This window comes from Sinocyclocheilus rhinocerous, unplaced genomic scaffold (assembly GCF_001515625.1).
Source record: "Sinocyclocheilus rhinocerous isolate Xijiao unplaced genomic scaffold, SAMN03320098_v1.1 scaffold1112, whole genome shotgun sequence".
In the NCBI taxonomy this organism is placed as follows: Eukaryota; Metazoa; Chordata; class Actinopteri; order Cypriniformes; family Cyprinidae; genus Sinocyclocheilus; species Sinocyclocheilus rhinocerous.
The window spans coordinates 1,625,920-1,642,146 of record NW_015657961.1 but is presented as its reverse complement, the minus strand read 5'-3'; the positions used below and the strand labels follow the sequence as shown (position 1 = coordinate 1,642,146).

Genomic DNA, 16,227 nt, shown 5'->3' with positions numbered 1-16,227 from the left:
ACCTTCAAGCCATCCTAGTGTATATGACTTTCTTCTTTCAGACGAATACAATCAGAGTTACATAAAAAATGTCCTGGCTCTTCCAAGCTTTATAATGGCAGTGAATGATGGTCGAGATTTGGAGCAAAATAAAGTGCATTCATCCATCATAAAAGGTACTCCACACGGCTCTGGGGGGTTAATAAAGGCCTTCTGAAGTGAATCGATGCATTTGTGTAAGAAAAATATCCATATTTAAAACTTTATAAACCGTAATCTCTAGTTTCCGCTAACTGTCGTATGTGCATTCACGAGAGAGTGGCGTTCCAGCGGATGACGTAGGAACGCGGAAGCACAGAGGAGAGGGCAAAACAAAACACCGGTCATGAATTAGAAGTACAAAATGAGGATTTGTAAAGAAAAATGTTGGAGGATTTCAATATAAGCAAAGAGGAGACTGGTTTTCCTTTTCTGTAAACAAAACTTGGTTCTCGCAAGACGCATATTCTCACTGGAGCTTACACTACACCTACATCCTACATCATCCACTGGAACGCCACTCTCTCGTGAGCGCACATACGACAGTTAGGCAGGGGATTATGGTTTATAAAGTTTTAAATACAGATATTTTTCTTACACAAACGCATCGCAATCAGAGTTACATAAAAAATGTCCTGGCTCTTCCAAGCTTTATAATGGCAGTGAATGATGGTCGAGATTTGGAGCAAAATAAAGTGCATTCATCCATCATAAAAGGTACTCCACACGGCTCTGGGGGGTTAATAAAGGCCTTCTGAAGTGAATCGATGCATTTGTGTAAGAAAAATATCCATATTTAAAACTTTATAAACCGTAATCTCTAGTTTCCGCTAACTGTCGTATGTGCATTCACGAGAGAGTGGCGTTCCAGCGGATGACGTAGGAACGCGGAAGCACAGAGGAGAGGGCAAAACAAAACACCGGTCATGAATTAGAAGTACAAAATGAGGATTTGTAAAGAAAAATGTTGGAGGATTTCAATATAAGCAAAGAGGAGACTGGTTTTCCTTTGCTGTAAACAAAACTTGGTTCTCGCAAGACGCATATTCTCACTGGAGCTTACACTACGCCTACATCCTACATCATCCACTGGAACGCCACTCTCTCGTGAGCGCACATACGACAGTTAGGCAGGGGATTATGGTTTATAAAGTTTTAAATACAGATATTTTTCTTACACAAACGCATCGATTCACTTCAGAAGGCCTTTATTAACACCCCGGAGGCGTGTGGAGTACTTTTTATGATGGATGGATGGACACACTTTCTGGGCTTCAAAATCTTGACCACCATTCACTGCCAGTATAAAGCTTGGAAGAACATTTTTTTATATAACTCCTATTGTATTCATCTGAAAGAAGAAAGTCATATACACCTAGGATGGCTGGAGGGTGAGCAAATCATGGGGTAATTTTCATTTTTGGGTGAACCATCCCTTTAAATTTTGAATTACATCACTTGCGTGAAAAGCTGTGTGTTTGTAATGAACAAATCCATTAAGAAGTTTTTTCCTTTAAATTGTCGATTCTGCCAAATCACGAGTGCTTTCTCCAGTGAAAAAATCAATCCTCTGTTGTTCTCTCACATCAAAAATCCACCCACATGTTTGTTTAGAACTGTTTTGTACTGTTTTCACTTGTAAACAGTTTTGATCTGTGCATATTTCTCTCCTGATTCAGGCAACACGCAGCTTTTTACTTTAAAAGGCTGCGTGTTGCGTTACAGTAGTATGACCATTAATCGCACGATTAATCGAATGTGATTGTCACGATTTCAGCACGAGAGCGCCCTCTGGCCTTCGGATGGAGATTTACTGCTGATCACAGAACCGTGCTTCACTGAAAGATACGCATGACAATCGCAGCTTCTGCCTAATCGTGATTTATCGCCTTTGTGATTTAATTTCGATTAATCGTGCAGCCCTAAAAGGCATTAATTAATGGACTGGACTCATATGGATTACTGTGATGTTTTATCAGCTGTCTGAACTCTCACTCTGACTGACGGCACCCATTCACTGCAGAGGATCAATTGGTGAGCAAGTCATGTAATGCTAAACTTCAACAAATATGTTCCGATGGAGAAACAAACTCATCTTCAGCTTGGATAGCCTAAAGGTGAGCACATTTTCAGTAAATTTTCATTTTAGACTGAACTATTCCTTTAACCATGGTCAAACTACTGTAACGCAACCTCTTGCAGTTTAATTATTTTACTACTAATTCAATCAGGTTTTGCAGTACTATTACTACATCTTAAAAACCTATTAAATGTTTTGACATTGTGTGGGCCACTAACATTTCCTGTGTTCCTGCCGGGTCGTCGTTCACGTGGAGCGCCATCCTCTCTCCCACTGTCCGTCTCCCTCTCCCCAGCCTCCCCATGTTGGCTGAGGGATTCGGTCTCAGACTGGACCTGTGAAGGCGTCTCTGAATTCTGGTTCAGTGGAGACGAGGAGCGGGAGGGGGAATCCAAGAAGCGTTTTATGGCAGGGTGGTTCAGCACAGATGGGTCACTCTTAGAGGCCTGGAAGCAAATTAAGTCAGTAATCAACTGTTTGGGCTTAGAGTCAGAAGACAATTCTACAAAGCAGCAACAAAACTGGATGTATGTTGTATGTTCATGCAGAATGAGCAAAACCAAAAGTTTGTTGTTTTTTACATATATTAAGCGCAACATTGTTGGCCCACTTTTCAGCAACCTTGGTTCCAGAAGTATTTTTTCCATTCATTCAAATCCCATAGAGATATTAAAAAAGTCTTTGTTTTAGAGTTATAAGTTATGAACCAAACCAACCAGCTACAAGGTGAATCACAACATTACAAACTTTTATTTGAAGCAAAAATACAAATGCACAAGATTGTGTACTTAACGACTTTAATTAGATAATTAAATTATTAAATAATAATTTAATAATTTAATTAGAAAGAACTACTACACTCCCATGAAGCATGATTTAATGATTTACTCAAATTACAAATAATGGAGAAGTATATAATTATAACTTTTCAATTAATAGTTATATATATATATAACTGAAAATTCTCAGTGTATCATGGGAGTGGGCACACGATAAAGTGAAAAAAAGTGACAGAGTTAAAGCGATGAAGAGTTCTTTTAGTATGATTTGGTGATTGGTGTAGATTTTTGGTTTTTTTTGCAGAATCATGGGTAATGTATTTTTTTTTCTCCTGTTGAACATGATAAGTTAAAATAATATTGACTGATGACTTCAACAAAAGCATATGCCATTGATTAACAACCTCATAGATCATAGATCAAATGTATCAGTGCATCTAATCTCTATAGATTACCTCAGGGACTTTAGGCTGGCCTGCATTGGCATAGTAGTTTGCGACAATGCACGCTCTGAGCTTGTCCATCATTCTCCGGGCCTCATTCAGCCTCTGAAAAAAACCCCCGATAATAATTCAGATTTGTTAAGTTATGTAGTGTATTACAGCTTTAGGACTTTACTTTGTCTCAAGTATGTTTTAGGCAAGATACTTTGACTTTTAAATTAAATGTTGACACTGTACCCATAACTGAAATTAAATACAGACTCTTAGGACTTGTTACACCACGATTAAAGTACTTCTGGACTAACAAAGCACCGCTAGTCCTTAAATAAAGTGAGTATTGGACAGACGATTACCTGCCCGATGACCTCGATCTCATGCTCTTTACTCTTCATCTCCAGAGAAAACTGATCCTTGATGATCGCTTCAATCTTCTGCACAGCAGCTTCACAGGCTGGTAAAAATCAAACAAGCATATTAAAAAACTACTTGTGTAATACTCTACATCACTGTTAGGAACCTAATCTTACCATTCTGCTCCACCACTTTACTCCTCTTGCTCTCCTGCACTTGAGTGATGTCCTCATAGTCAGGATCTTTGTCCTCTATTTTCCTTTTCACCCCAGACATGATCACTCATTGGCTGGACTGTAGACAAAGTACACAACATGCCACATAAACAACAACAAACTTATATAGGCACACAAAGGCTGAGTCTCAAAACGTAGTTAGCTGCTTAAGTTACCTGCTTGCTTATAATGTTCTAAAAGTGCGTCCTAGGTAGGCAGCTTGCTAGATTTTGAGACACAGCCCTAGTATATGAGCATACAAGTGTCATTATATTTCCATGACAAACTGCTATTAGTTGTTGCAGAGGTTTCAAAATAACTAAAAACTGAAAGAAGACGCAGCTAATCTGACATACAGACCACGCTAAACAAAACAACAGCTTTTTAAGCAGTTATTGTAAAACTCTCACCACTGACGCTTTTCTAAACTGCGCAAAACGTGACGTAAACACGCACAAAAGTGGTCGGTGTGTTTATTTACACGTTAAACGTACGCCGAATTTGCTGGTGAGATGTTTAAAGGTGAGGTGTTTAGCCGTTAGCTTGGGTTGGTCTCGCGCACACGAAAGTCTCGCGCGGACACACGAACTCGTGCAGGGCGCGTTCCCGCTCAGGAAAGAGCGCAGCGAGCGCGCGGCCTAAATTAGCTGGATCAGGGGGTTTCAAGCTGGGATCCAGGGGCCTCCAGTGGGTCCGTGGAAATATTTAGAGGAAAACAGTTAATAAGTAATACAACAAATATAAATAAATAAATAAATCTAACAGTACTTTAATGAATAGGAAACAAATGTAATGATGTAACTTAATAGAAATTTATATTTATTATTATTATTATTAATTTTTCACAATATAAATTGGGTCTTTATTAACTCAAACAATATAGATTAACTTTTAAATTATGGTTGAGAATCACCATGTTTGGAGGTCTGTGACATCTAAAAGATTGAAAACCCCTGAGCAGAGAACTAAAATATTATATTAAAACATTATATATTATATTTTTCAAATGATCTATTTTGCAAATATTTGCCTCAGATTTCAGTCTCACATTAGTTCAACGCACACACTGCCTACCTGCCGCTTAACATCACGCATTTAGGCTTTCAGTTCATCTCAAGGATCTGCCAGGAGCAAATAAACTATGTTCTATTTACATGTAGTCCCAATAGTGCATTTCTTAAAATTATAGTCTGCAAGGAGACAGTATATGCTAGAAAATAGATGGAAATTTTGAACCGAATTCACTGAGTTAGGCCATGCTATATCTGAGCCAGACCAAAGAGTGGCGCTGAAAACCACATTTACAGCAACATCTCACCATGAAGTCAGAAGTGTACGTAATTCTGCTCAGGCATGTTTAAAAAGCAAAAGGCACATATGTACTACTCTGGCATTAAATACATTTTAATTTTTTGGCAACTACTTATAAAAATGACTGTGGCAGTACTGCAGTATAGTGAAGGTAGATAGCAGTTGTATATTGTTGTATATTGCAGCATTTCTCATTTAAACTTGATGTGCTAAAATAACTCAAACTAAAACTGAAATTAAATGAATAAAAACTATATAGTCATATATTAAAAAAACCACAAACCAACAACAAACTACTAAAAATGAAAAAAAGCCACAACAAAATGACTAAAACTTAAAATGAAAATGAAAATGGAAAATGGAAAAAATTAAAACTGATTCAAAATATTAATAACATTTTTAATAGTATCTCAGTGTTACTAAAATAACACTGTTGTGTACCATGATTAAAAAAAAGTCATGATACACCTACATGTTAAGAAACATTTTTCATATTTTTCATATTATGTCCACTTTTTTTTGTATTTGCAGTTTCACAATCATGACTACTTGTATCTTTTTCTTTTCTCTTAAAATAGTGCCTAAGTCATCCGTTCCAAGCAGCTCTTTACATGTCAACACTTCGGCCTTCATCACCTGAGGGCCTCCGCTTTGACTAATAATGAACATTACAGGAATTAATATTTTCATCATGCTTGTTGCTTCTTATCCCATATTTCCATTCATAAAGGAAACTTCTCAGTAAGTTTAATTTGTCATGCCAGAGCAAAATTTCATTTAGCTAGAATCAGATTTTACAAAGCCAAAGGCACTTTTAACAGTTGCAACTGTCATGAAACATTGCCTCAGGTATGAACCTACAATCACAAAGCAACAGTGCCAAGACACCTTGAGAGGAATCAGCGCTCAAGGGAAGGTCTTTCTTTTCTGTTCTGTCCTTTTGCTTATGCTTAAAGAAAATAATAAGGTTTTAGAGGTCACCTTTAAAAAGGAGTCAACTGAATACTGATTTTAAAAATATATTATTTTGGTTCATTTGAAAATGCCTTCAGCTACCATTAACATAGTACTCTCCGCTCTGTTAAAAGATTTGTACAACATTTAAATACATTCTGCAGATTTCCCCTCAAAATTAACACAGAAAATGCTAAAAGTCTGGGCCTGTAGGCATGGGCTGAAACATGTACAAGTACAGGACGAACAGTTTGAACTGAATTTAAAAATCTTGACCAGTTGTAAAGATGGTCATGGCTCCAGCGCTAATGAATTTAACAATTGCCAGGTATTATCTGGGTAAGATATGAGCTCACAATGGGTTCACAAATGGTTATAGAATTACTTGAGTAATTAAAAAAAAAAACTCTGAACCTCAGACAAGACAAAAAATTAATAATAATAATAATAATAAAACAATATACACTTGAACACAATGAAAGTTCATTAAATGCTAAATGCCTAATTCATCAAGGCGAATACATATTTTGTGTTCAGTACATTTTCATTTTTCTTTTGTAGCCATATTTGTTTTATAGGACACTTAATATATGCTATCTTTGTTTCTATAAATCATCTTTAAAGCAAAGATATACAGGTATAGTTTTATATACACAACAACAAGAAAAGTTTAAAGTCAGCAAACAGCTAAACAATAATCCTTATTGTAACCACATAATTCATATTTCAATCCATGCTGGGAACTCAAACATTTCAATTAATTCAGTTTGTAATTCAGAACTTCCTGTAAACTGTAACATATGTAGTTGCTTTTATACTTATTACAGTGAAGAGCTTGGACAATCGCTAAGAATGGGGAAACAATTTTTTTTTTTTAATTGTGAGTAGGATTATGTTTCATTACAATCTGACATATCTCCACCAAAGTATGAGGAATATAGCTTTGTTTTCCTTTTGAAGAATTTCCATAGAATCTTGAATAATGCATAGATACTCCAAGGAATGCCTGTTTCCGCAAACTACAAAAATGACAAGGGTTGTACAAACACATTCTCCATGCTTCAAGTTATTCTGATGAACAGTTACATGAAATGACAACATAAATCATTACAAATTAACTTTTTTTTTTTATTGAGGCACTTTTGGAGTTTTACAAAGTAAGGTTTATTATTATGGTTATATTTGAAAAATGTCCAATATTTCTTATGTTTTGGACTCTGGCTCAATTACAGCTAAAGTTTCATTCCACTGAAATGAAATGGTTCGAAACTGCATTTTTAGGAGTTTCTATTGCAACAAAAATACCAGGTTGTACTTATGAATGAGTTGAAAGTCAACTCAGTGCTTGGACCATCAGTGTCTATACAATCCTACAAAACACCACATCTAACCCAGACGAACACAATATATAGCTGGGTTTGAGAAACTGTCAAATATAAAAAAAAAATACATACAGTAGTATAATAGAACATACAGTATGTTGGCAAAATAACATTTACAAAAAGTTCAGAACAGTACAGCTGTTAATAATCAAAATGATCGAAGGGCAAATCAACATTATGTATATGAAAATACATAAAGTATATACAAACACACTTATATCTTGAGCAGGCAGAAATGCAGGAGACGCAGTGCTCTGGGTAAACTAGCTGCCAGCATCCTGCCTGACACGTTCAGATGAATTGCAGAAAATGATTCTGACAGGCAAATGTCTATTTCCAGTACAGATAAGTACTAGAGCAGAGACTGCAGTTATCTTACTGCTAAACATGAAAACAGTTCCAGGTTAGTGTAATTTGACTATGCACAACCATACACGCAAACACAAGAATTTCCGGCAGTCCAACTCAAAAAATTCAGATGCTATCTACAGCTACGAGATTGTTTAGCAAGCACAACATGAAATAACACATAAGAGTAGAATGTATTTACATTGAGATATATTACTAACAGTAGTACATACAAGCGCATGATTGGGGCTCTGATAAAAAAAAGATCAGAAAGGCACGTCTTGGTTGTCACACTAAAGATAAGGAGACACCTAAATACAGATATGATACACAGGAGAAAAAAATCAGTTTCACAGCTGTACGGTTCATCAAGAACCTTTAAGAACCTGACGTAACAATTCATTGACCAAAATCAGAGCTGTCAATCACTGAGGTGCGTGGTTTAGGTTTTCAAATGCTTAGAACGCTAAAACCTCGTTATGAAAACCTCATACAGCATGTCTGATTGAGTATTTAAGTGCTTTCTTTTACTTAATAAGCTAAGAAGCATAATATGATGTAAAAAGAGTAAATAGCACATTAAAATCACCCCAAGACTGAGCCTTAAAAAAGTTTCTGTCTGCAGACTTTACAATCATTGTCAAAATGCAAGAGTAATGCTACCAAACAAAATAACATAGGAAGAAAAAAAAAAAAAAGTTAAAGGCAAAAACAAATGCACATTTAAAAATAAAAACGTAAAATATAAAAATCTTAGAAAATAATGCAAACGAGTACAGGAAGTGAGCATTTGTGGAGTCTTTTTATCAATACAAGACTGTTGGCACCATCACAGCATCTATGCGATTACTCCATCAGATTAGACACATTCTCTAAATGCATTTCAGTTATGAGGAAGGTTACGATTCGCATGCTTCCTTGTTCCAAAAAAATGACATGACAGGGAACTGCCGCCTCACAGATAATAACAGCTTTGGTATGATGATGAAATCAACTGTAGCAGTTAAACATTGTGCTACACCTATAGTGCAAGTAGATGTATATGTCTGTTAACTGTATAAGTGATAGAAAATATCATTTATCACTCAATATATGTGTTGCAAAGTCGTTTAGATGATTTTACTGTATTTTTAATATGCATGTAAGAGTCTACAGCTCCATGTTTGGGACAGTTTGCATGTGCGTTTGCAGATGCTTTCAGGGTTTGTGTTGTTTTTCGCTGAAACGGTGTATGGTAACACAGCCATGGTAGGAAATGGGACGAGGCATAGCAGCCGTGCATGTGATGATGCCAGAGGCCGGGTCGTAGCACACGATGTTGTCAGAGGCTTCGCCATTTTCTCCCCGTCCACCCAGGATGTAGATCTTTCCATTGCAAACTGACATACCGCAACTCTCCTAACCAAACAAAATATGCAATAATATAATCAGTATATGGGACAAAATGACAGGAACTTTGAGGTTTTCACTAGGCTTCAGGTACCTGTCTGCTGAAGGTGTGGCCCACATGCATCCAGTGGTCCTGTGAAGGATCGTAGCAGTAGATGGACTTGGTGAGGCCACCACATACGTAGATGAGGTGATTGAGAGAAACGGCAGAGATATTGGGTTTGGTGATGGGAATACATGCCTTCAGCTGCCAGCTGTCTGACTCTGGGTCATAACACTGGACCTGAAACACAACGGAGAAAGGTTGTTTTATAATCTTGAACAGCCTTAAAATTCTAAACTATATAAACCATTTCATTTCATTATTTTATCATTAGTTAGTTATTTTTGTATCGTCTATATACCATTATTGTAATATTCTGAATTAGTGTTTATTTAAATTTTTCATTTTAATATTAGTTTTAGTAATTTTGTATATACTTTTGTCATTTGATCATATTTTTTTCCAGACTAGTTTTTGTTTTGTTTCAGTCATTTTAGCACTTATTTAGAACTTATTTCAGTTAGCTGCCAAGGCAAAGTTTAAAGTTCTTCATTTAATATTTCTACTTCATGTTATTTCAGTTTTGAGTAACAAAAAGAAAAAAAGAGAGATTTTAATAGTATCAGTTAAGAATAACAGCACTGGGTCTTTCTTTTCAGCTTATGAACTTTATTTATTTATTTATTTATTTGCTTGTTTATTCGTAACTTTGACACTTTATGTGTGTATACACAGAAATTAAACACAAACATTCCTTTACTTTTTTAACATGAATATACAGGCATTATAACGGTGATCAAATACCATTGTCATAATCTCTTTGTAAATTCCTCTTAGTCATCTGCACAATGTCCTATTTAATAAGCTAAAAGCAGAGAACAGGGCCTGCAGGCGAAAAACCAGAACAAACTAAATCTAATATTTGCACTTTTTAGTGTAAACAATCTTTCTCTATGCTGGCTGATGTATAGATTTAAGAAAGATTGACAATATGAATGTCACTGAAGACACGCACACTGACAGAGATTAAAGATATATTGTTGAAGAGACACCATTTGCAAATTCTCAGATGACAGATGCAGCACTTATATGGAAGAACATGCAACATTTTGTATAAGAGAGCTTTGTATAAAACTATATCAGATCCTTCCCTTTCATGTTTTTCTCTTTCTTTCTCTTTCTCTTTCTGCTCCAGATGGCAAGTAAAGACTGCAGTAATCTGAGCACTGGAAATTCAATGAGAGAAACCCATGTGAGATGTTACCCGAGATGGCAGCAGTGTCTGAGGACAAAAAGCTCAGCACACAGGCCCACCTGTCCACTAGGTTATAGTCCACCTGCACAAACACACACATTCAACTCCCCATCTGCCGTTAGCAGCCTTTCTGTTCAAAAAGATGCCCACATTTTAGGGGTTTCATGAGGCACATTACAGGTGAGTTCAGCAGGACCCCTCTCATACACAAATCTCATACACATATCAAAGAATCCTTAAACAAATTACGGTTTCACAAATGTATTAAGCAGCACAACTGTTTTCAACATTGATAATAGTAATAATAAGTGTTTCTTGAACAGCAAATCAGTATATTAGAATTATTTCTGAAGGATCATGAGACACTAAAGACTGGAGTAATGATGCTGAAAATTCAGGTTTGCCACCAACTGAATAAATTATATTTTAAAATATATTAAAACAGAAAATAGTTATTTTAAAGGTCAATAATATTTCAAAATATTACTATTTTTGCAGTATTTATGATAATAACATTTTTTAAACATTACAAAATCTATCGTATATGAGAAAAAAATCAAATTAAAATGAAAATTAGTCAAATATAAGATACAAACATTATGACAAACCCTAGTGAGCTGCTTCGCTGGCTGTTTAGCTATCTTCAGCTATCTTCTAAAAAAGCATCCTAACCATAAACCAAAACAAAACTCAAGTGACAAATCCATATGAAACTAGTCAAAATTGTCTCCCAGCCAGGCTGGTCTGTTAGCTGGTCTTGGTGCAGGATTCAGCTAGTCAGGCTGGGAGAACAGCTTTACCAGCAAACCAGTTCAGCCTAGTCCAAACACGCCACTCACTGGGGTTCAGAGCAGAGTCGGCGTGACAGGTTGGTTTAACTCTCTGCTGCACTGGTTATGGTCTATTTGCAACCATGAAGGCATCATATCGAACAGGAAAATCAGATGACAGTATCATTTAGACTTACTGAAGTTGAACGTGTGGTTATTACATGTATCAGATGGACAGGTTTAAGGAAATATGGGATGCGACTACATTTGCCGAGCCAAAGACAAAAAAAAAAAAATGTAAAAAAAAAAGTTTTTATTTGTTAAAAGGCCACAGGTATGTCTGTTCTCATAAACAAAAATCTTTTTTTTTTTACCCAAACACACCTACTTTTTAGCACTATTGGAAGGGTCTGTCAGCACTGAAAAGTCACCAGGCCTAAACTGCATTACCAGTGTTTTAGGTGAAGGAGAAAGACCTTTTAGGTTTGTAGATGAGCTCTGCCTAATTTTATATTGTGTGTTTGTATTGAGTATTTTAGCATGGTTTCTCACTCACCTTACTGGAGCAGCTGTTTTCATAAGGTTCTCCTCCAATGACGAAAAGTTTTCCCGCACAGCTTGTGACCGCTGGGCAGGAGACGGCTTCTTTCATGGGGGCCACCTCAGTCCAGCGGTTGGAGAAGGAGTCATACACCTCCACGTTACTGAGACAAGTCTGCCCATCATAACCTCCAACTGCATACACCTGCAGGATACATACACAGATATGTTCACCTAGCTATTGAAATGAATACATTTAGATAATCCTACACTAAAAGAAAACTGTATACATTTTTAGAGAAAATACACGCACACAAAAAATACAATTAAATTGTATAAGTTTTATTTGCAATTTGAAAAAGGCAATCTTGCAAATGGTAATTGATCTGTGCATATTTCTCTCCTGATTCAGACAAGATGACTTTTACACTGGAGAGAGCAATATTATGGATAGGGTTCTCATATTTTAGCCAGAATCAACAGTTTGGTGATGGATTTCTTTCTTACAAACATGCAGTTTTTCACTTCACAAGACATTAATAGAAAGACTGGAGTCGTGTGGATTACTTGTAAATTACTGTGATGTTTTCATCAGCTGTTTGAACTCTTATTTTGACGGCACCCATTCACTGCAGAGGATCCATTGGTGAACAAGAGGTGTAATGCTAAATTTCTCCAAATCTATTCCAATGAAGAAACAAACTCATCTCATCTAAATGGCCTGAAAATTTCAGCAAATTTTCATATTTGGGTGAACTATTCCTTTGATGTTTACTTAATTTATTGTCAAATTAATCTGCAAATTATTCTTTTGCCAAAACAATAAATAGTGACAGTTTAATAACAGAGATCAAACATAAGCATCACATTTCCCTAGCTCATGGCTGGTGTTTCTCTGTAGCTGTTTAAAGACAAGCACTCCTCGTATCCTCTCCACATTCAATTTTATCCTCAAACTGACACAGCAGAGGAAGTGTGGAAGGGCCACGATAACAACATAATGACACTGACCCACATTAAAGCTGTTCAACAGGAAACCTGTTCAACAGAGAGGAGAAACAACAGATTGCCGTTGCCTAAGGCCTAAGATCATGTGTAACGCAAAGACACATACAGACAGATGACCTCTGACCTAAGAGGCTAAAGTTCTCTTATTCACTCTCCCTGATGATTTAAACCGTCACGCCCGTCTTCACTGAAATGCACTAAAATGGCATTCATTTAAATGAAATCCATAACCTTATACTTATTTATTAAAAGGAAAGTAATTGTATCCATAATAAAATGTCAATTGTGCCTTTTCTTCCATGATAAATATATGGTGATTACGGTCTAGTTCAAGTTGCAATTTCGCATGGTACAAAAAATGTAAAAATAAAATAAAAAAATAAAAAAATCAGATCAGGATTTGAATCCCACCGTCTTTGCACGCTTAAAACTTCCAAGTAATTTTATACAGAGCTGCACAAACAAGATAAGAGAATGTTGGATGGATATACAGGTAGATGGAATGAAATAAAGTAATATATGCTATCAAACATGATTTCCTACCATCTAGCTGTACAAGCATTCATCATTCTGTTATCTTGCTTAAACTGTAGTTGTTACCCTGAATGTGTTTTAGCAAAACACTAAAGAGATTCTTCTGAAATGTCAAGGAAAGAGACTCATTTCACGACCTGACCTTCGTTATGCATTTGGCATGCAAAAATGGGCATAAACAACATTCATTCACACACACACACACACACACACTTGCATTTGTGGTTTACGGGGACTCTCCATAGGCATAATGGTTTTTATACTGTACAAACTATTTTCTACTGCACATTTGTACAAACTGTACATTTTTGTTCTCATAAACCATGTATACCAGAACACACACACAGGTTTGTTTTTGTGAATTGTGGGGACATTCCATAGGCGTAATGGTTTTTCTACTGTACAAACCATATTTTCTATTGCCCTACACCAACCCTACACCTAAACCTACTACCCCTTACAGGAAACTTTCTGCATTTTTAGGTTTTCATAAAAACTCATTCTGAATTATTTATAAACCTTTTGAAATATGGGGACACTCAAAATGTCCTCATAAATCACCTTCTCGTTGTAATACCCATGTCATACCCATGTCATTATACAAATTTGTGTCTCACACACACACACACACACACACACACACACAAAATGAAATGCATAAAAGAAAATTCCTAAGGTAAAAAAATCTGGTAGTTGGAATGAAAACATTTAAAGGGAAAGTTCACTGAAATACAAATTCTGCAGCATTATTTACTCACCCTCATGTCATTGTGTTCCACTGAAGAAAACGTCATACAGGTTCCCATCATAACCATAATAAAATGTCAATTGTGCCTTTTCTTCCATGATAAATATATGGTGATTACGGTCTAGTTCAAGTTGCAATTTCGCATGGTACAAAAAATGTAAAAATAAAATAAAAAAATAAAAAAATCAGATCAGGATTTGAATCCCACCGTCTTTGCACGCTTAAAACTTCCAAGTAATTTTATACAGAGCTGCACAAACAAGATAAGAGAATGTTGGATGGATATACAGGTAGATGGAATGAAATAAAGTAATATATGCTATCAAACATGATTTCCTACCATCTAGCTGTACAAGCATTCATCATTCTGTTATCTTGCTTAAACTGTAGTTGTTACCCTGAATGTGTTTTAGCAAAACACTAAAGAGATTCTTCTGAAATGTCAAGGAAAGAGACTTATTTTTCAAAGGGTCATGACCTGACCTTAGTTATGCATTTGGCATGCAAAAATGGGCATAAACAACATTCATTCACACACACACACACACTTGCATTTGTGGTTTACGGGGACTCTCCATAGGCATAATGGTTTTTATACTGTACAAACTGTATTTTCTACTGCACATTTGTACAAACTGTACATTTGTGTTCTCATAAACCATATATACAGGAATCTGTCTGCATTTTTAGATTTTCATAAAAACTCATTCTGAATTATTTATAAGCCATTTAAAATATGGGGACACTCAAAATGTCCTCATAAATCACCTTCTCGTTGTAATACCTATGTCATTATACAAATTTGTGTCACACACACACACACACACACACACACACAAAACTAAATAAAATGCATAAAAGAAAATTCCTAAGGTAAAAAATCTGGTAGATGGAATGAAAACATTTAAAGGGAAAGTTCACTGAAATACAAATTCTGCAGCATTATTTGCTCACCCTCATGTCATTGTGTTCCACTGAAGAAAACGTCATACAGGTTCAGAACAACATGAGGACGTAAATAAATGTTAACAAAACTTTTATTTTTGGGTGAACTATTTCCTTTAAAATGGAAACTCATTTCAATCCTCCTTCTAAAGAGCTACAAACATCATGAAAACCAAGCAAATGTGTCTGTAAACAACTATAGAGCAGGATGGGCATTGGGCGGACACACACACACACACACACACACACACACACACACACACACACAGAGGAAAAGAGAGAATTACAACGGTTTTCCAAGAAAAAAGTCTCAAGAGAGCATTCTGTGCGTGTCTTTCTCTCTATGTGTATGAACAGAAAACATTACATCCAAGCAGGCAGAATGTTACACCCCCTGCATGTGTAATAAAATGCATGTGTTTAAAAGATTCACAAACTCCCAAAATAAAACACCAAAAAGACCATCACAACAAAACATGAAACGTGAAAAACCCACACACAATTCACAGGAAGTGAAGCATGCTTCTGCATAAGACAAACACAACACACAATAATTGGGGCAGCTAATTTCTACAAAACTATCAGTTAAATGGCAACAGCACAATCTGATTAGAGCTGTAAACATCTGATCATAACAACCCTAAACACACACTGTATCTGTACACGGAAAATTTTGTTCTCTAAAAACTTGTTTTTTTGTTTTGTTTATTTCTCTTAACCCACTGCCAAAATGTTTTTGTCTTGTTTGAAGCATAAACCACACAAAATTTTAATCGCATATATTCTTAAAACAAACAAAAAAATAACAATTTGCCATTGCCAATGAGGTAAGAAAAAACAAAATCACAATATATTACCTGAAAATTGCTTAATATTAATATCCCATGAATTTTTTTTCAGATAATCCTATTTTAAGGATGTTTTATATATAAATGTATATATAAATGTGTGTATGTGTATATATATTATAAAAAATACTACTTATTATATACAGTATATTTAAATAATATATATATTTTTTAAAGTATCTATCTATCTATATATAAATTCTATATACTGTATGTATACTATATATATATATATATATATATATATATAGATATATATATAGATA

General features: G+C 35.6%; 2 protein-coding genes across 8 annotated transcripts in view; both read right to left on the bottom strand.

Annotated features, from left to right (window-relative positions):
* Positions 1-4,475, bottom strand: part of LOC107721785 (YEATS domain-containing protein 2-like) — a 47,715-nt gene extending 43,240 nt beyond the window's left edge. For 4 of the 6 annotated variants that reach the window (XM_016529946.1, XM_016529950.1, XM_016529949.1 and 1 more), the window contains exons 1-6: positions 4,297-4,475; positions 4,063-4,129; positions 3,848-3,965; positions 3,674-3,771; positions 3,333-3,425; positions 2,317-2,544 (exon numbers count right to left, since the gene is read on the bottom strand). In XM_016529946.1, the coding sequence (XP_016385432.1) occupies positions 2,317-2,544; positions 3,333-3,425; positions 3,674-3,771; positions 3,848-3,947 (519 nt within the window). In that variant the 5' untranslated portion in view covers positions 3,948-3,965; positions 4,063-4,129; positions 4,297-4,475. The other 2 variants (XM_016529948.1, XM_016529947.1) reach the window with 2 other exon arrangements.
* A 4,127-nt stretch (positions 4,476-8,602) lies between these two features.
* LOC107721788 (kelch-like protein 24) overlaps positions 8,603-16,227 on the bottom strand; it is an 18,622-nt gene continuing 10,997 nt past the window's right edge. For both annotated transcript variants that reach the window (XM_016529953.1, XM_016529954.1), the window contains 3 exons: positions 11,895-12,083; positions 9,365-9,553; positions 8,603-9,279 (listed from right to left, as the gene is read on the bottom strand). In XM_016529953.1, the coding sequence (XP_016385439.1) occupies positions 9,079-9,279; positions 9,365-9,553; positions 11,895-12,083 (579 nt within the window). In that variant the 3' untranslated portion in view covers positions 8,603-9,078. The remainder of the gene's footprint in view (positions 9,280-9,364; positions 9,554-11,894; positions 12,084-16,227) is intronic.